This window comes from Vespula vulgaris, chromosome 2 (assembly GCF_905475345.1).
Source record: "Vespula vulgaris chromosome 2, iyVesVulg1.1, whole genome shotgun sequence".
In the NCBI taxonomy this organism is placed as follows: domain Eukaryota; kingdom Metazoa; phylum Arthropoda; class Insecta; order Hymenoptera; family Vespidae; genus Vespula; species Vespula vulgaris.
The window spans coordinates 6,723,036-6,743,660 of NC_066587.1; the positions used below are offsets into that span (position 1 = coordinate 6,723,036).

Here is a 20,625-nt window from a genome sequence, read left to right on the forward strand (position 1 = left end):
ACTTTTCTTTCGATGTACGCAGTCGTAATTAATTAATATAATTATGTTCGTTAAGAAATAAGTTCCTTGTGAAAAGTAACGAACAACCTGAGCTGACGGAAGATCGTTTCTTGCGTCACTTATATTGTAGTAGATCGTTGTTGTTATTGAAGTATATATATATATATATATATATATATATATATATATATATATATATATATATATATATGCACGGAGGAATGTGTAGTGAAGAAAAAAAGAAATAAATGGAGTTAATATATAGTGACAGAGAGCTCGACATTCTCATAATTAATATCGTCTTGTAGTAATTTACATGACTCGTCTGGATCTTTCTTCATTATTATCTCGTTTTTCACGCATTTGCGGGTACTTTGGCGACGAATCCGGCATTAGCACGGTTACTTGTGGTAAAATGAAGATTCTTATTGGGTATGGCACCCACGTTTAATGCTAGAACTTTAGAAACGATATTTAAATCTTCTTGACCACCGGAACCTTCAGCATTACCTATTTCACCAGCGATACCTGATTGATAAAGAAGATGTTGAATTTGTTTCGCTGGTGTTTGCGGTGGTCTCGTTTGTCTATACTGAACGTAAGGATTATAAACGAAATTAATTGGATTTCTTTGTGGAACACCGAAAGTAAAGGTGTTTCTAGTTGCCGAAGGTTTCTCGTTAAAGCCAAAGTTACCAATGGAGTTGAAAGCTTCTTGCCTGTTAAACCTCGTTGATGCTGCTACGGGTGGTTGGAAATCTGTTACGGGTCCAAAACTCTGATGTAATCTCTGCTGTTGTTGTTGTTGTTGCTGCTGTTGTTGTTGTTGCTGCTGTTGACGATGTTGTTGAAATCTTAATTGATCTTGGAAATTCACTTGAAAGGGAGGTGGAACGACAACAGTGGGTACTTCTAACGAGACACTGGGCTGTAAACGAACGTTGGATTCTATTGGTGTTGGAAGGTTCAAAAGGTTAGTAGCCTGTTCGAAGAAACGATGCTTTTGTTGGAGTGATGGTATAGATTGTTGTTGAAACCGATAGATCCTTGGATCCTCGAACTGTTTCAATCGTTGTTCCTCTAATTGTTTCAATCTTTGTTCTTCCAGTTGCTTTAATCTCGTTTGTTCTTCGATCTGCTTGATTCTCGCTTGTTCGTGAAGATAAAATTGTTGCTGCTGTTTCTGTCTAATCTGTTGCTCGTAGAGCTGACGTTGTCTGATCAGAAATTGAGTTTGTTGAATCTGCTGTTGCTGTAATTCTTCCAACTGTTTCTCCAAAAGCTTTTGCTTAAATTCCAATTGTTCTTGCAGAGTCAATGCCTGGCCATCTCCGGTTGGTCTGAAGATAGGTACAACGCTTTTAGGTGCACCACTTTCGTCCTGTTGAACGGTAAACGCTGCTACTAACGGTGCTTGAAAGATTTTCACCTCCTCGGATTTCTGTATTATTTTACTACCATTCGTTAAAGTATCGTTTAGCTTAGGAGACTCCGTAGGACTAGATACAGTCGGTTTTGGTAAAGGTAATGTATTCGCTACTGCGATACCATTGCTGGCAACACCAGTAAGACCTTCTGTTAATGGAGTCATCGATTGCAAAGCGATACTATCTACTTTGTTAACGTTGTATGAAACGTGAGAGTTAACGTTCGATTTCTTCGTATCTAATTGCTCTATCTTAGGTCCTACGTTAATTCCTCGATTTTTATCAGACGTGATAATATTCTGAGCGTGAAAACTTCTAGCATCGTTTCTCGTAGCTTTCTCGATCGTCATCGAGGGTGAACTAGACATGATTAAGTACTTGTCCGTTTGAACGAAGCTTGAATTTTGAAGCTTATCTTCGCTGGGTATTTCTTCGTCACCAGGAAATCCATCGAACGAAAAGCTAGATTTCTGAACAATGTCGATTTTGTTATTCAAATCTTTCTTCGAAACGTCCTGAAATTGATTAGCCGTGTATGCTTCAGCAACAGGCTCGTCCTTTCTTTCTTCCACTGATTCTGTTTCCAAATCTGTTAAAGCCTTTAAAAGAGCTCGACGTAGATTTTTATCCAATTTCATTGCAGCCGCTGGAACATCCAAGTTGCTGGATAAATCTGGGACATCCTCGGCCGCCGATCGATCGACCGACGCCATTGCTATCGCAACGATTATTAAAGTTATCTGCAACATCATCATCATCATTATTATTATTATTATTATATATTAAACATCGTAATTGAAACCAATTAGAATTTTATTATTGTCGTTTAATATCATATACTAGTCCTTTCTTCTTTTTTCTCGTTTCTTTCTTTTTCTTTTTTTATCTTGATTACGTTACTACGATTCGTAAGTAACTTAAGATAATTTTCTCTTCCTAAAACCACAGTAAACACCTGTAACTTTCCTTTTAGACGCGTTAAGAACGCGTTTTACACGATTATGCAAGACGTGTTTGTCGTATTCGGAAAAGAGTAAAAATGTTACGCATGTCTTGTACCAATACATGATTAAATACTGTAAGGGAATACTACCTTCAATCGTAAAAAAACAGATGAGAAAGAAAAAGAATCAACGTCGAAGATTTCTATGTTGGAATGCTCGCAATAAACTAACTCGCAATAAAGAGAAACGCCTAAGAAAGAGATTATGCGAATTTTCGTAGCTAATTGTGTTGAAATGTAATTAAATATAACTACGTAACTACAAAGATTTATCACAGATAGCTACTGGAATATTTTTTTTTTTTTTTTTTTTCGAAAGAAAAGAAGGAAGAAGAAAAAAGATTTAGCGCAAAAATAATTCGTGATAAAAGTGGTAAAAACAAAAATATTAAAACACGATATGTAACACTTATTGTCATAAAACTTTTGATGTGATAATACTTTTGTGATCTTACTCGTTTCTTAGCTTCTTCAAAGCTTTAATTGTATAAATGATTCAAGAAAAAAAAAAAAATGAAAAATAGATATTACAAATAAAAATAAAAATCGTCATTGTGTCGAGACTCTTGCAGTCACTCGTTTCTCAGGAGATTTGTATCCTTTCGTTTTTAAGTAAATTTATACTTTACGCGATAAATATCTAAGGTTTTTCTTTTGAAATAAAATATTTTATCATGTAGGTCTCATCGTCGCGTAGGTGAATTTCGCACGTTTCTATAAAATAAACGGTTGAAACTCGACGAGAACTTTCATCCTGAGAAGTGAAATTATATCGTGAAATCAGTTAACGGAGACCCGGATGACTGAAGTAAGGAATTAATATATAATTCAATTTCTTCGTAGATAATACTTCGTGGTTTTTGGTTGGAGATTTTCCGGCGTTAAAAAAATATTTCGAAGTGGTAGAAAAAGAGGAAAGAAAGAGAGAAGAGAAAAAAAAAAGAAGAAAAATAATTGTTTTTTCTCGATATTAACACAAATCGTTACGTTTCAGAACATTGTCGATCATTTGCAATAAATTATACTGATGTTTTTCGCGATATTATAATCGTTGCGATAGAGATACTCATTCTCTCTACTTGGTATAATTACTCAGTCTAGCCGCTATATAATTATATTCCCATTTTATACGCGATCAACGATCATAATTTAGATAATTATCGACATGAACGAGTCCACAAGAATATTCTTGCTACTACCTCATTATCTATCTTTTTATTAACGTCGTATTATCGGCTAATTTCGAATTATTTACCGATAAATATCTTCATGGAAAATATTTCGACGCGAACGTTTAAATATATATGGATTAAAAAAAATTGATTTACACTTTCGTTCGTGATAGTAAGCTTTTCGCACGCGATCAATTACCATGATTCACTATCACGTTAATTATGTACCTACGAGTATGAACATGTGTAGGTATATTATTTTCAATATTTTCCTTCGTAGAAAATGATAGCTACTTAAAAATGAAGTAACTACGTACAATTATTATTAAAAGTATTCGTATTAGAACTATTCATTACAGTTTTCTTTATTAAATAACTAGTGAAACATTATTTATTATAATTTAAAATTTTTTAATGTTTCATATTTCATTCATATTTTCCTTACGAAAATTATATAAATAAATTATTTCGTGTTAAATAAAAAATGTGGAAAGAAAACAAAAAATTATTTATATTTGTTATTTTATATTAAATGAAAAAAAAAGTATATACATAATATCTTTTTTTTTATCTTTGATAAGTAAAATTGTTTAGTTATCTATCATTTGAAGAAAAAAAAAAAAATATATATATATATATATATATATATATATATATATATATAGAATATAGAGAAAAAAATAAAAATTTTTAGAGAACAATACTAAATGTTTGAATATTTTTTAAATTCACTGTACATGTCACAAAGGAAGGAGAAGTTGACAGGATCGTTATTGTTATTCCAACTAACGGCACCAGCCATATTATTCTCAACCTCGGTAGGAGAAAATATCCGCTGACATTTACAAAGAAAGCCATAACTGCGAATATGCGCCGCACCCGTGTCCCTCACAAACAAAAGCAAATACTACTATGCATACGTGCCGATGAAGTTCATGTATGGTTCCTGTATGCATATATTCATATACGTAAGCTAAGAATTAACAAACTTCTTTTCCATTTCTTAATAGGCGTTAATGTATTTATGTTACTGTAAATGAGATAAATTATCGTGGGTTTTATTAATGTCGAAATAAAACAAATTTATTTTCTTGTGGAAGAAATTTCAAAAACGTGTTGAGAAATAAACGACTGAGAAAGTATTAACTCTATCAATTTTTGTTTCGATTTTTTTCTACAATTACTTTTCTTCTCTCTCTCTCTCTCTCTCTTTTTTTTTTTTTGTTTAATTTATTATTTGCGATTATCATCAAAATATTTTGTAATATTTTCCTGAATCATATATTTTATTACAAAATCGGTTTTATTACGAATCATTTATTTTTTTTTCTTTTATATATATATATATATATATATATATATATATATATATATATAAAATATTTGGTTTTTGCTTTTCAAATCTGATCTTCATCGTTATTAACGCGATATTTTGTAATAATTTGCAGATTCAGTAATTTTTTTTATGAAACAATTCCCAATTAGATATTTATCATTTTATATAAAATTATTATCGATCGTTTTCATAAGATTTTTCTTCATTTCAATTTATACCTTTCATTCTTATATATACACATTATATACATACATACATGTATATACATACACGCATATATGATATTCTATGATTTCTAGAAATATTATGAGATTCTGACAATGTACATGTTTTTGTCGAATGAACTTGGAAAAAGAAAAGAAACCTATGGCCTTCCATATAATAAATTTTTTTTAACCGAAAATCAAAGTTGTCTGTATCGAATGTACAAATACATCTTTGAAAACTTTCTAAACGACCGAATAATTCTACGAGTGTCTTCATCTTGGCTGGTCCAGCATCCATTAATCTCGATGAAGCACACACGAGAGTAGGAGAAAGAGAGAGAGAGAGAGAGAGAGAGAGAGAGAGAGAGAGAGAGAGAGAGAGAGAGAGACAGAGAGATGTTCGCGCAGGTGTGACGCTTTTCTCTCTCTTTCTTTTTTTTTTTTGACGGCATGTCCAGTGTCTGCACTTTCGGCAATGAGTTTCACTTTCGAGAATCTTAGCGAAGAAAACCAGCCTGACACGTGTTCCAGCTTGCAAATTATCATCATGCAAATTGTCTCCTTCCTGCATTTCGACCGATACGATTCAAAACGTCGTCTTTGCGAAACGATTAATTAATTAACTAGTATCCTATACCACATATCTCTTTTCTTATTCCATACCAAAACAACTTATTTCGTATATATAAATTTTTGGTTACGTCGCCATGATTTCTCTTCGTTATTGAGAATACATATTCCTTCGGAATATGTTTCTAGAAAAATAGAAAAAAAAGAAATCCACGATATGATCTCTCTCTCTCTCTTTCTCTCTCTTTCTCTTTCTGTCGTAAGTACACCTATCATTCTCCTAAACGATTATAAAATTTCGAGAATTTCACCGTGGTGATAAAAATTTAACGATCTTCTATCCTACCTTCGTTATTTTTATCGAAATGGAAACTTCAAAAGAATCCTTTTACGTAAGGTGATTATCTAAATCGGAGACTCCGTTTAGATGGAAAACATCAATTTGGAATACACTCACGCGATATCTATTTCGTGAACGATCGAGAAGAAGAGGGCATGAACGTTCAACGAAGACATAATGCACTTCCGGAAGTCGATGAACTCAATTTTGCCGGATTTGCTCGAACGGATCGTAAAGAGTTCTTCTTCTTTTAAGAGAATAGCAAGATTGCGTCACGCGTACGTATGCCTTGTTGCAAGAACAACATCGAAACCGTGAAGTTCGTTAACGAACCTTTCAATGCAATTAAACTGTTAGAGCCGGGTCAATGACCTCGAGAATGATGAATCCTGTACGTATTCTTACTCGATCTACTATTTCTTCGATCATCGAATACTAACGGTATTTTTTCTTCTTTTTTTTTTTTTAATTTTCTATCTTCCTCTTTATTTCATTAGATTATGATCAAATATCGATTTATTTGCTTTCTAACGACACCTGCTTTCTAATATCGACTCTTTCTTTTTCCTTTCTTTCTTTATTTCTTTCTTCCTTTTTCTTCTTCTTCTTTTTCTTTTTCTTTCTTTTTTTTTTTTTAACGATTTCTTATTTATCTTGATCATCCGAAATATTTCTGATTAATATTCATTTATGAAGATACGATCTGGGTTAAACGATATTCGTATTTTTTACTATGGACAGTTTCTTATTAGATTATTCATTTTTATGATGCTAATTTGCACGTAAATGCACACACACATACATACATACATATACAACGACTGTATACGAAATATATAGTCGTAAGATCGCTACTAATTTTCAATCTTGTAACATCTACGATGTTTTTTCGAAAATTCTCTAACGCCTAAACTCCAAAAAAAAAAAAAGAAAGAAAGAAAGAAATGTAAAAAGAAAAAAACTTTCTAAATTTATTCTACGTCATATGGAGGAGACATAAAAGTAGCGACATTTGAAAAGAGTTACGTTTAGAATTTAAAAAAGATGTTCGTGTTGATGTCTTATAATTAATAAAAGAGAAGTAGAAAGAAAAATGTATAGACTACTTCATCTAGACGTTTCGATCAAAGGATAGAGATATTATCTGGAAGTCATGAGAACGACGAATGAAAAGAAAAGAGAGAGAGAGAGAGAGAGAGAAGAAGACAAATAATAATAATAATAATAATGATAATAATAATAATATGAAGACGAAGAAGAAGAAGAGGAATCTTCAAGAAGGAGAAAAGAAGCACTACTTTCACTCGTCAGAATGTCGAGTATCTCTACTCTCATGAACTTGCTTCTCCTTCCTAAACTTGAATCTAAAACCCGTTAATATCATAGAACTTGAATCTCTTACAGATTTATCCTTGTAATATCACAATCTCGATTTGACGTAATATCTCAGAAACAAAACAAACAAAAGTTAAATATTTGTATCCATTATTATTAACAAAGTTTGATCGATCTTTTCTCCTTCATCATTTTGTTCGTTCTCTTTCTTTTTCATTGTTAAGTGAAAATATGTTCGAGTTAATCCAGGTACTTCGTGTTCATTAAAAAGAGAGAATCAACGAGTATTATCGATTTCACGTAATATCTCAGAAAAATAAAACAAACAAAAAATCAAAGATTTGTATTCATTATTATTAACAGATTTTGGCCAATCTTATCTGTCTCGTTTCATTCGTTTTATTTCTTTTTTACTGTAAAAGTGCAAGTACGTTCGAGTTAATCCACGCATGTTGCGTTCATTAAAATTTCGAGAGAGTCCTTCGAAAAAATGCGGAAACGAAATGACGCGTGAAAGCGAGAATCAATGAGTACTATCGATTTGACGTAATATCTCCGATACAAAACAAATATAAATCAAAGATTTGTATTTGCTATTATCATTAACAGATTTCAATCAATCTTATCTGTCTCATTTCATTCGTTTTATTTCTTCTCTACTGTAAAGTTGCAAGTACGTTCGAGTTAATCCACGTACGTTGAGTTCATTAAAATTTCGAGAGAGTCCTTCGAAAAAATGCGGAAATGAAATGACGCGTGAAAGCGAGAATCAATGAGTACTATCGATTTGACGTAATATCTCAGAAACAAAACAAATAAAAAGTCCAAGATTTGTATTCATTTTTATTAATAGACTCTGGCCAATCTTATCTGTCTCATTTTATTCGTTTGATTTTTTTTTTTTCTTTTTTTTTAACTGTAAACGTATAAGTACGCTCGAGTTAATCCAGAAAGCATGCTGCGTTCATTAAAATTTCGAGAGAATCCTTCGAAGAAATGCAGAAACAAACGCAACGATGCGTGAAAACTGAAATCAACGAGTAGTATCGATTCGACGTAATATCTCCGATACAAAACAAACAAAAATCCAAATTTTATATTTATTATTATCTTTAACAGATCCCTGACCAATCTTATCAGATTCATTTCATTCGTTTTATTTCTTTTCTACTGCAAGTTTCAAGTGTCTTCGAGTTAATCCACGTACATTCTGTTCATTAAAATTTCAAGAGAGAATCCTTCGAAGAGATACGGAAACTCAATGAATGAGTGAAATTTGAAATCAACCAGTAGTATCGATTTAATCGTAATACCTAAGAGAAACAAAACAAACAGAAATCAAAGATTCGTATTTTATTATTATCGTTAATAGATTCTGATCAATCTTATCTGACTCACTCCAATCATTTTCTTCGTTTTCTATTATGAGATCGAACTATATTCGAGTTAATCCTACGCTACGAGGCGCGTGTAGGTTGCGTTCATTAAAATTTTGAGGGAGTCCTTCGAAGAAATGCGGAAACGCAATGATGCGTGAAAGTAGGAATCAACGAGCAGTGTCGCCAAGTACGCCAACTCGATTATACAACGAGTCCTTGGCGTTGAATAATGCACCATGAGTGAAAAATAATATGTATGTGAATGCAATGGTGGATGGCATACGAAGAAAGAAAGAAAGAAAGAGAGAGAGAGAGAGAGAAAGGAGATGGAAATAGAGATGGAAGAGGAGTTGGAGGAATTGGAGAAGGAGGAAAAAGAGGAGGAGAGGAAAGAGGACAGGACCGAATGCAATTAAACGCAACGTATGCTCCCGCTACGCATCGTATCATCCTCAGAGAGTACCTCAGAGGAGTGAAAGTCGGCGAATAACGGGCCGACTTGCTTGACTCTGAGTATCGTGACTACTTCCAAACGAGAGATTTTACATATGTGTTTGTACATATGTGCTTGCATGCGAACTGGAGAATTTATGTCTTTAACTGATGATCGCTATCAACGATTAGATATACGATACATCTCGATTGGATGAATTTAGATCAAAAAACTAGTTTTCCAATGCATTTTCTAGGATATAAAAAAAGAAATTGTTCCTTTTTCTCATCTACATTTTTATCTATATAATATGTATATTATATATATATATATAATATATATATATACATATACTATATGTATATAATCTATATCTTTATATTTCATTTAGATTTATATATATATATATATATATATATATATATATATATTATTATATTGTTATATATATATGTTTTTATAGGTATAATTGATAGATTCTATATTTGTAGGTTTATGTTCTGTTTCCAATAGTTATAATTCACATTCTCGTTTCAAATATCTATAAATGAATACATACATATACATATATGTATGTATGTATATTTATGCATATATATGTATATATACACAGACATACATAAATCTATGCGTAGAAATTAAATATGGACTCTAGCTATAGTTTTATCTTCTGTTTCAAAGGATTGCACGTCATCCTCTCGAAAAAAAAGAAAGACTTTTTTCTCTCTTTCTCTTTCTCTCTTGGTACTTCGAAAAGATGCCACCTGCTTTGGGGTCATTGAACTTTCAGTAAAATACACGCGGAGACTCATCCACGCCCAATTCTTTTGAACTCTCATCGTCATATAAATCCGATTATAAAATTACTTTCTCTTTGAATGCGGCTAACGCATAAGGGATAAGAGCTTTAAGCGAAGAAAAAAAAAATTACATATTACATGTAATGCGTGACCCCTAACATTCGGCATGTTAATTTGAAAATTAACCGTGATCGGGCATTTCTTGGAGAACGACTTGTCCTTGTTGGAATCTAACGGTCTTCAAAGTCAACGGTACCTGCAATCCAGAATTTCAACGTGAACGAAACCCGTTTTAAAAGAAGATGAGAAGATTGATTATACGGATCTTTATCTATATATATATATATATATATATACTTATGTACTTGTGTAGATATGTAAACTCGTAGTTAACTAATATCAATCATTCAACATGATTTGATCTTTAACCTATTGCTTCTTCGACATAAACGAATTTATTTATAACATGACATAAACCTCAATAATCGAAACGATCAAATCTTCTAATGCGTTAAGATAAAATTAAAAACAATTAAATAATAGTGGAATAGAATTTGAAGAAAATAAATTTCATTGACGCATAAAGAAATTAAAAAGCTTGTTCTAATTAATGACTTATTATATCTCAGAACTAATTAGAAATATTTTTAATATTAAATGATTCTATATAATTTATAAGAATAAACAATTACAAATAATCACGATTCTAATAAGTTCTAAATAATAACAATTAATTGTAAAATAATATAATTAGATTTTCAAAATAAAAAAGAAAGAAAAAATATAATTAATCAGTTGCGAATGAATAAAACGAAACCAGTGAAATTCGAAAGAGACTCGAATGTTTTCTCTCTCTCTCTCTCTCTCTCTCTCTCTCTTTCATGATTCATACAAATTCAATGATCCTAATTAATTCAGTTTCGTATTCGATTGATATACAAAAGAGAAAGAGGATTATGATTTTTCCATGAAAGCGAGATCAATTTCGATAGCGTTGGTAAGCGTTCGTTCGCGTGTTGCTATTAATTTGCGTGGTAGAACGATTTGAAATATGGCAATTAGAACGCTATCATAGAAGAACACGCACGTGTGCCACATGACAAGTGGGCCGTCGAAACAGCGAACGCAAACTGCAACTGCTCGCGTGATTTACTCGTGAAATTCACGGTCGTCTCAATGATACACGAGTACGTTACCACCGACTTAAGAAAAAATTCAAAACGAATATCTTTCTAATCTTTTTTCTTATCTGATTTTCTCTATTTTACAAACGTATACAACGTTAAACCGTTACAATGAAAGCCAATAAATGTGTTAGTATGTCAAATTATCGACGAGAGAAAACGATAAGTATCCTTGTGAAAATGAAACAAATTATTATCATTATCAACGTCTTCTTTATCAGCGATTATAAAAATTTAAAAAAAAAAATAAATAAATAAAAAACAACTGTCCTCGTGAAATCGTCCTCGAGAAAATATAATTTTCTAATTTTATCCTTGCGTGGAAACGAAAGGAAAGAAATTTTTATCGTTATCAATGTGTACTTAAAATCATTGAAAATTTGCTTCTTTCGTTATTTTGTCGATGCTTCGATATATATATATATATATATTTTTTTTTTTCTTCTTTTTTCTTTCAAGTAACGAAAGTGCATAAGACAAACACTGACGATCCAAAAGAAAAGAAGAAAGACTTCTTTTGCGACAAATATTTACAAACGATGCTACGTTTTCACTTTACGTAGCGGAACTGTCGATACACGAAGAAGACAAATCGGCCAAGCCGGTTAAAAGAAGAAAAGAAAGAATTATCGACGATGTCTGATTAAAAGGGCATAAGAAAAACTCGTACGTATATACATATCCATAAATACATATATGTATGTATATATACATATGTACACACATATACATATATATAGTTTGTACTCTCGGGAAACTCAGAAGAAGAAAGTTGCCATCGAGAAATGCATATCTTTCTACTTCTCTTTCTTATCGTTATAAATCAAAAAAAAAAAAAAAGAGAGAGAAAAAAAGAAAAGAAAAAAATATCTAGAAATCACATTTGATATCTCATTGATGAAAAACAAAGACATTGTTACTTCTTTCGTTTGTTTGTTATTTTTCTTTCTATCTTCCAATCGTATTTAAAATCTCTCGAATACCAATCAATACTTTGAATCAGTGTCTGCGAACGGGAAAAGAAAAGAAAGCGTTATTGAGATCGAAAAGGAATACTAAAACTTGCGAGGATTTTCTTTTTTTTAAATGAACACAGATTATCCTCAAACTTGTTGCTCCTTCTTTTTAAATTTTAAATAGAGCAGTTCACTGATAGATACATACATACATACAATTTTCACTTGTATAATCGAAACGTTCACTGTCACTCTTGATCACAAAGTGTTTTCTCAGTCGTCACCGTGATTCAGCGAGAGGGAAAAGAGAAGGATAAGTTAATTGAGTCCTCGTAGATAGAAAAATGAGAGTAATATGATAGTAATTAAAAAAAAAAAAAAGAAAAAAATAGGGGAAAAAAAAATTAAAAAAAGAAGAAAAAAGGAAAAAAGAAAAGAAAAGAAAAGAAAAGAAAATATCGTTGAATTCGTTTTGTACTCACCAAGCGCATGATGCTGTCTGTGCCTATGCTTGCCCGGTTCTCAGCTTTTACTCCGGAGATGATCTCCACGCAAGTAGCGATAGTTTCATGAAAGAGGTGGGGTCCATGTATACCACCATACAAGAATATATACCTACCAAGAATACATACGCGAAGAATCGACGAGATAGCTTCTTCGGTTCGATCTTCGACCATTTTCGGTCGTTCGCGTTCTCCTGACCTATATTAAACGAATATGCGATTTACTTTTATCATTTTCTCTGTCTCTTTCTCTCTGTTTCTCTACTCTTCTTTCTTTTTTATTTTTTTCCTAAAAAAAAATTAATTCAAGAGTAAGAAATGGTACAATGGTATAACGGGGTATATTATATTATTAATTGGAATTTTTCGTAAACTTCAAGCGATCTCTTTTTTTTTTTTTTTTTTTTTTTTTTTTTTTTATAATACATTATTTGTAGTAACTGATTATTATGTTTGTTTATGGCAAGAATATCGGACTGTTTCTTTCTACGTTTGTACATACATGTTTACGTCTTCCACGTACGATGTATTGCAAAGTAAGCAAAAATGATGTATCGTAATAAATTATTTTGATTAGTTTGTAATAATAAAGCGCGAAGAATATTGTATATATATATTTTCTTTTTTTTTACGTTTCTACATACCTGTTTATTTCTTATCTATACCGACAATGATTAATATCTTGATTACTCTTGGATATAATTGTGTGTTTTTTTTTTTATTTTCTTTATTTTTCTACGTCATTTATCGAACGTATTTTTAAATTGATTAAGTATATAAATACAACTATCGAGAAATAACCCCTACAAATTCGTTGAAAATAGAGTTGTTGTCGCAGCGATGAAAGTTCTTTGAAAATGTTCTTACCTCTTTTTTCTCGACTTGAAATAAATTGGATTAGATTATTTGAAAAAGAAGAATTGATTCAATTTTTTACAAATAATAGATAATGTTACACAGGTGCAAGCAGATATCTCGTTTCGTTAATTTTTAAATGGCGCCGACACAAATATGACTTGCGCTCTCTGGCGATCGAATTTCTATGTTTAACAAGAAAATGCAGTGCCATCTGTGATCAATTTCTTGACAGGTACGAACACAGAGTGCTCAAGATTGTGTAAACTGTAAAAGCGCGAAACCATATGAGTGGTATAATTATCTAAGAGTGAAAGGAAAATTGCGTATATTCGATAATACGTTCTTAAATAGTTTTATTTAATTTTATAATGAAGGGAATTTTAATATTTGACAATCTTAATGATGTATTATTTACTAAATGCGATAAAAAATTTGCATTTCATATACAAAAATTAGCTAGAGCACAAGGATTAATAACTGAGAATAAGGTACATTTTTTAATATTATTGCTCAAAGATTTTAATTTGTAACTAGATTCACAACGTTCTCATCTGATTGGTATTATAATATAATTATCTCCACGTTTGAATTTATAGAATTATTATTTATATATATAACAATAAATAATTCATTTTGTAGAGTACTGACGATATGGATCCAAAACCATGTCCAAATATTATTATGCAACTTTTTTCACCTATCGTTACTTCTCAATACGCCATGGCTTCACAATTTGGTAATTCTTATACATCTATGAAATGCCAAGATGGTACAAATATGGTATTTGATGAATATATGGGATACACATTTATTTACGTTGGTATAGAAGACATAGAATTAATGAAGAGAACTTTAGGTATATGTGTTTCGATAGTTAGACATGTTTGTGGACCAGATGTTACAATGTAAGAATGTGTTAGTACGATTCTATGCTTTTAATATTCTTTAAATTCTAATTCTTATTATATTGGTTTTAGATTAAAATCAAGTAGGCAAAAGGTCTGTTTGGTTTCGTCTTTGTTAGATGCATGGGTAGAATTACGTGGTTCTGAACAAAGTATATTGACAGAAGCTGTAGAACAATTATCTGTTAATGCGGATTTAGCATCTGTGATTTTAAAAGTTCTTAATGATGCTTGCGATAAATTGAAAACACAGTCTGAATTTTCAAATATACATGTTCTTTTACTTGTAAAACAAAAATTTTTATCCTTGTACTCTAGTAAAAATGCTCATGATTTATGCGCATCTGATATTTTATTAATGATCTTAATGTGTTGGGTTATTAATCAAAAAAAACAAATTGACAACGAAACGGATCAAAATGGAGATGATAACGGTGATATTCTATTACCACATAATAACTCTTCTAGAGAAGAAGAAGCGAAACCATTTGGTGCTAAGCTATCAAATCCCACTTTGGAAGATATCACAAATTTATTTAGTACGATATCAAGATTAATAGTTTCTAAAAAAAGATTATTGTTATTGTCAACATTTATTACCTATTATTTGTTATACTGCATTACAGGAGGGTCAAGGGAATCTTCTCTAAGCGAAGATCTTCATTCTTTAGCACATGATGGTTTGTACAGCCAAATAATACTCCTTGGATCTGAACACGATTACACTGCGAATGCTGTCCATGTTTTTGAAATAGACGATGGTATTTATCTTGTAACTATAATAGAAGTAACAAATCTGGCCACATCGTCTGGATTATATGACACATTCCATTATCTAAATATTATAAATGGTTTACAACTTCAAAGAGATCTTGATGAATTAAGACCAGCATTCGATAGTCTTGACACATCTATAAAGAAAGGTTTAGATGGAATTAAAAAAAATCGAGCCAATGTTAATAACGACGTTGATATGTGCCAAAGAAGATTGCAAGTGAAATGGGAATTCGTAAAAAAGAAGTATACAGAACTTTTAAAATCTAGGGATCCAGAATCGATTCTTCAAATCGAGTCCAATACATCTGGCTTTACCGATACTGTAAAAGAATTATTTCGTTTGACGTGTTTCGATAGAAATTTTTTAAAACAAGGCGTTGATGTACTAACAACAGTAGGCCGTTTGGTGCGCCAAAAATTAAACGATTTCAGTGATTTTCTTAAAGTAAAAGCACTGAAGAACTTCACTCTTGGATCATATCCTTTCTTAAAAGTTATTTTTTGTTCTTTATGCTTTTTTATTACAATTTTTTTTTGCATACATTATTATTTGATAAAAATATGCAAATATAGGTCCTTAATGCTACACAATCTACGAGAACTTCCCTAACCATCAACAAATATCTAGAAGAATTTCCAGGCTTGGTGCATTTTATATACATAGACAGAACAACCCACAGATTAACAGCACCAACATTAGACTTCACCAATTCTGAAACTCTTGCCCTTACTACAAAAAAGGTAGACATAATAATCAATTACAAGGGCAATCAAATTCCTGATTTAATATTGACATTAATTTATATAGATTTGGAATATGGTGAAGCAAAGTAGAATGCACCTGCAAGAAGGACATTTATCAGTTATGTGGAAAGATACAACGTTTAATTATGCTTATTTTTTATGGTTCGAAGATAATTCCGTACGTATTTTTAAATGTTACATATTTCTAATGATAAAATAATTAACAAAAATGTATTTACCATTTAGGGATCTCCACTTAAATTGAAAGTTTATTTGAATCATTTGATGAAAAATTTTCCAGTACCTGGTATACTTTGCGGGGATTACTATAGGTATGTAACAAAATGTGTTACTCGTATGTTTTGTCATTTTTTTAATTTCGACCTATTTTATATATATGTATGTATGTATGTATGTATGTATATTTTATTAATATAAATAACAATTTTAAATATGACTTTGTTCAGGAAACTGGCTGAAGCGTGTTTTCCGAAATTATCTCCAAATAAAATTAGGATCTATGAATTATACTGTGTACATTTAGGATTGGCTACCTCATCTTGCGTTTTGGAGCACTCCAGAAGACTTGCAGCTACTATATGGGAAGTTACAGGTGTACCAAACAATCCTGCTGATATTCTGTAATTTTTTTTGATATATATTGTAACAGTTATTTACATCTATACAGTAAAAGTATAAAAGAAGAAAAAGAAAAAAAAAGAAGAAAGAAAATTTTGAACTGCCTATCTATAAGGTGTTCAAAGTTACGTATTAACTCAGTATTTATAAAATACGATATTCGAAAATACATATTTATTTTATACTTTTATTAATTTAATGTAATATGTTATACACAGGAAAGTATTAATATAGAAACCTTTCAATACTCTTCCCAAGTTTTACTTAAGCATAATAAAGGGCATAAAAACACAGCTTCAGTTTTTGATTCCTTATATATCACTCAACATGACGTAACAGAGAAAATAATTATACATTAAGAATGTTTTGCAATACGTAGATGTATTGAGAACAAAAAATTCTCCTTTTTCTTTCCACCAAAATGAATGTCACAAGTCTTTGTAATATTTTCCAAGAATTGAATTATTACCTGATCAATAGATAAGGCATAAATATATTGTATTTTATTCAAGTTTCAAAATTGTTATATTTCAGCGTAAGAAATATTTACAACGCATCTTGTGGAGCATAAAGTAGTTCTAAGAATATGGTCATGCTTTATTCGCGTAAAACGCTTTGGAACAATTTTAAGTATTCTCATAAAGCTCTCAAAGAAAGCTAAGGATTATACAATCCTTGGAATGATTGAACTCCATAGGACTGTGCTTAGTTCAATGAGTATCTGACACATCTGAAAAATTACGCTTGTCGATATTTCTTTTTGAAGTTTCTTCGTAAATAGGAGGTTGCTGGTTTTGAATAGTATTTTTTATTGAAGATTGTTCTGAGGATTCTCCTATATTCCTTTCACTGTTATGTCGTAATACTAATCCTCGTCTAGCCTTTAGAACAGCGTTAATATCTTGTCCATATTTTGGACTACCTCTACCGACACCACTTTCAATCTGTTCTCCCATAGTTATTGGTTGTCTCGAGATCTCAGAAATCATATTAGTCGAGCATTTGTTTCTTTTTAATGTGCTTCCAACCATATCTAACTTTGCATTCGAAGCTGTGCTTACAGTAAATGGATCACGAGTTTGACTGTTCTGCGTGTCTGTATTTAATCCTATTTTCAGCTTTTCCTTGGACACACTTTCTGTATGAACAGTTCCTGTACTACCTGGTCGGTTGTCACTTGATTCATCCTAAATAAAAGAAAGAATAAGAAATCATAAGACTAAACTTATGAAAGTAACAGATGACGATTATGATAACATACTGTTAAAGAATGGTACTTGTATAGTTGGTCATCTTCGTGGATTTTACTTGGAGTATCTACTTTTTCTGGTGATAAATTGTTCTCTTCGTAACTGCTATTTTTGTCAACTTCGTAATTCAACTTAGTCGAATCTGAATTGCCATTAACTTTTGTCTTGGCTAAATTCTGCAAACGTATTTTATTCCTGAGTTCTCCTATTTGCCTTTCCAATTCAAAAACTTCACGATCGGATTCGGAAACTTTCGGAATTAACGTATTTAAGTATTTTTCAGCTTCTTTTTCTATAATAGTTGCAGATTCAATGCCAGAAATTTGTGTAAGATTTAATCTAAAGAAGCAGATGTTTATTTCATTTAAAATGCAATTATATTATTGCTTTATTACGTAAAATGTATAACTTACTTGAGCGATTGTATTATTTTTGTAAATGTATCGATCTCTGCTATCGATCTCGTTTGAGGAGTACGTTTATAATCTGAACCATTAAGCGAAGGTTCGCCATCCCTTAAACTACTTATCTTCATGGATATTGGTTCGAATGTCCTATAATATGATTTGTATTACTATCAAAACGGATATAAAATTTAATATATACATACCCTCTTCTACGCCTCAAAAGAACGTGTCTAAATTTATGAGTTCCGTTTGAATTTGACACGGAAGAAGACAATAGACACGTGACAAAGAAATCCTCTTTATAACCATGACTACTAGAGAAATGCGAAGCAAACTGTTTGTGCAAAAGTTTATCCCTTAAAGTAGGTACCAAGCAAGAGTTGTGTCTAAATCTAAACCATCCAATAACTTGTTTGCTTTTATAAGACAAGAAATCTTTCAACTTCTCTTTATCGATTCTACCGGTCGAATCATGCAAAATATCTGGCATAGAGCATGTCACAACAGTTTCAATATCTAAAAAAAAAATATATATATATATAAATGTATATCCCTTGCAATTCTTATCGCAATACATTCTACAAGATGCCGCAGACACACGAAATTTTATTTAATACAAATCATAACTTGAACATTTCTTTCGTGCACGAGGTTATGTGTCACAGTAAACACTGCTCTCAAATTTTACAATCGTACTGATTGTGAGTTCGAAGAATGATCTCTTTATATCATTGGTGTATAATAATATATAAAAAGAGAGATATATGATCGCTATACTTACTAATATGTCTTTTAATATCCACCTGATTGTCAGAATCCGTGAACTTTTTAACAATATACTCAACTATTTCACCGAGTAGAAAACCCATCTATAAAGAAGTTGATTGAAATGTTATTGTACATTCGAAATCATATTTAATCGAAAAAGGTTAAGTGCGTTCAAAGTTAATAAATTAAAATTATAAAAAGTACCAATAATTAACGCCGCTACGAAAACGAAAATATAAATACGTGAAAGAACGAATATAAAATAGCTCACCTGATCTCCGACGTTGCGTACATTTTCGTAAAGTAATAAAGAAAGAGCAGCGCCCGAAATATTAACGAGTAAATCGCCGTCCGCCATATTGATGAATAAATATTGTAACTGCATGCACTAGACTCTTCGATTTTATATCACTGACCGCATTTCCGGATTCTCTTCTCTATAAACTAATATTTACGATGCTCTTGTAATTATTAATTATAAAATTGATATTTCCAATGAATATTTGCTTTTGCTGAATACATAGATAAGTCGATAAAACGATTATTATCTCTACAGAAAACAGACTGAAAGAGAGAGAGAAAGAAAGAGAGAGACGGAGACAGATAAAGAGAGAGAGAGAGAGGGGGAGAGAGATAGAGAGAGAGAGAAAGAAAAAAAGAGTGAGAAGCAAAACACGTGTTTAGAAAAATTTAATTATATATCCATGCTCTTATATTTTAATAAGAATAATTTTTACTTACTCTTAAAACAATAACTTTCTAAATGACACGTGATACCAGTACAACAATTTTCGATAAACTGTTGAAAATAAATCTCATTGTTTATATTCCTATTGATCTTCTTTTGTCTTCTTAATCGCGCCATTTTTGAATACATGTATTTATTATCGATCTGGAAACGATTAAAAATATACGAGTATGTCTCGGTTGGTAAAAGCAAGAATGAGATAAAGTATTATCAATTTATCGATAAATGTCTTTAAAGTGTTAGAGACGAAATTTAGATATTCACAAAAATAAATTACAACTTAAATGTAACGACTTGAACTGCTCGATCATATTGACAAGGTAACGTTCTTCTATGATAATAATAACAAATTTTCGTTCACATGATCGATCTTACAGATCCTATACTAATAGTAAATTTCAAGAACATATATGAACTATAAAATCGATCAGAAAATTTCGCAAAGAAAAAAATTAAAAAAAGAAAAAAGTAAAAAAAAAAGATTCGATATCGATAGAGTCGACGAATTTCGTTCGGTCGGTAAGGTAGATAACGAGAAAATTATTGAAAGGAGTAATAGTTCTCACGTAAAACGACAAACAATTATTTTATTTCTTCAAATTTGTAACAATTTTCTTCAATCTAATGAAATATTTTATTAATCGTTGAAAGGGATTAACGTTAAAGAAACTTTTTGAATATCTCGAATAAAAGAACTACCGTGAAGACGCAAGATCAAAGTCCGAAGAGAAGATCCGTCTGGTCGCGGTCGCCCAAAATAATCTTTCCACATGTACACAGGAGTCGTTGTATTTCTAGCCGCAAGAAGAAAGATAGATCGATGTAGGACTCGTGATGTAAGCTTTTAGTGATCTCTAAAGAGGCGCCAAGATCGGTTCTCTCTAA

The 20,625-nt window shown here is 31.3% G+C and overlaps 4 protein-coding genes across 7 annotated transcripts in view; 2 read left to right on the forward strand and 2 right to left on the reverse strand.

The window, feature by feature from the left end:
- LOC127072788 (FHF complex subunit HOOK interacting protein 2A-like) overlaps window positions 1-20,625 on the forward strand; it is a 158,807-nt gene that overhangs the window by 107,838 nt on the left and 30,344 nt on the right. The gene's annotated exons all lie outside the window — the stretch shown is intronic.
- LOC127072792 (putative uncharacterized protein DDB_G0271606) lies at window positions 179-13,727 on the reverse strand. Of its 2 annotated transcripts, XM_051013513.1 has the most exons (4): window positions 13,512-13,727; window positions 13,289-13,447; window positions 12,624-12,933; window positions 179-2,167 (listed from the first exon to the last, which is right to left on the reverse strand). In XM_051013513.1, exons 3-4 carry the CDS (start codon window positions 12,816-12,818, stop codon window positions 356-358), a joined length of 2,007 nt encoding a protein of 668 aa, XP_050869470.1. In that variant the 5' UTR covers window positions 12,819-12,933; window positions 13,289-13,447; window positions 13,512-13,727; the 3' UTR covers window positions 179-355. The 2 variants fall into 2 exon arrangements, with proteins under 2 accessions (XP_050869470.1, XP_050869471.1); XM_051013514.1 differs by lacking the exons at window positions 13,289-13,447; window positions 13,512-13,727 and having other exon boundaries at window positions 12,624-13,031.
- On the forward strand, window positions 13,734-16,860 carry LOC127072791 (BLOC-3 complex member HPS1). 3 transcript variants are annotated; one of them, XM_051013509.1, is made up of 8 exons: window positions 13,734-13,990; window positions 14,142-14,407; window positions 14,480-14,946; window positions 15,034-15,677; window positions 15,758-15,925; window positions 15,993-16,106; window positions 16,175-16,260; window positions 16,396-16,860. In XM_051013509.1, exons 1-8 carry the CDS (start codon window positions 13,871-13,873, stop codon window positions 16,571-16,573), a joined length of 2,043 nt encoding a protein of 680 aa, XP_050869466.1. In that variant the 5' UTR covers window positions 13,734-13,870; the 3' UTR covers window positions 16,574-16,860. The 3 variants fall into 3 exon arrangements, with proteins under 3 accessions (XP_050869466.1, XP_050869469.1, XP_050869468.1); XM_051013512.1 differs by having other exon boundaries at window positions 16,473-16,860; XM_051013511.1 differs by having other exon boundaries at window positions 15,034-15,660; window positions 15,780-15,925.
- LOC127072794 (BRISC complex subunit FAM175B-like) lies at window positions 17,064-20,574 on the reverse strand. Its single transcript, XM_051013516.1, has 8 exons — window positions 20,440-20,574; window positions 19,734-19,884; window positions 19,264-19,436; window positions 19,006-19,093; window positions 18,428-18,740; window positions 18,231-18,371; window positions 17,829-18,156; window positions 17,064-17,754 (listed from the first exon to the last, which is right to left on the reverse strand). Exons 3-8 carry the CDS (start codon window positions 19,375-19,377, stop codon window positions 17,278-17,280), a joined length of 1,461 nt encoding a protein of 486 aa, XP_050869473.1. The 5' UTR covers window positions 19,378-19,436; window positions 19,734-19,884; window positions 20,440-20,574; the 3' UTR covers window positions 17,064-17,277.

Coding starts and splice junctions, on each gene's coding strand:
- LOC127072792 (XM_051013513.1), bottom strand. CDS start 12,818: ATGGTCGAAGATCGAACCGAAGAAGCTATCTCGTCGATTCTTCGCGTA. Junction 2,168..12,623: donor CAGACAGCATCATGCGCTTG/GTGAGTACAAAA, acceptor ATGATGTTGCAG/ATAACTTTAATAATCGTTGC.
- LOC127072791 (XM_051013509.1), top strand. CDS start 13,871: ATGAAGGGAATTTTAATATTTGACAATCTTAATGATGTATTATTTACT. Junction 14,947..15,033: donor AGATATCACAAATTTATTTA/GTACGATATCAA, acceptor ACTGCATTACAG/GAGGGTCAAGGGAATCTTCT. Junction 16,107..16,174: donor TATGGTTCGAAGATAATTCC/GTACGTATTTTT, acceptor TTTACCATTTAG/GGATCTCCACTTAAATTGAA.
- LOC127072794 (XM_051013516.1), bottom strand. CDS start 19,377: ATGCAGTTACAATATTTATTCATCAATATGGCGGACGGCGATTTACTC. Junction 18,741..19,005: donor GGATATTAAAAGACATATTA/GTAAGTATAGCG, acceptor TTTTTTTTTTAG/ATATTGAAACTGTTGTGACA. Junction 18,157..18,230: donor AAAATAATACAATCGCTCAA/GTAAGTTATACA, acceptor CTGCTTCTTTAG/ATTAAATCTTACACAAATTT.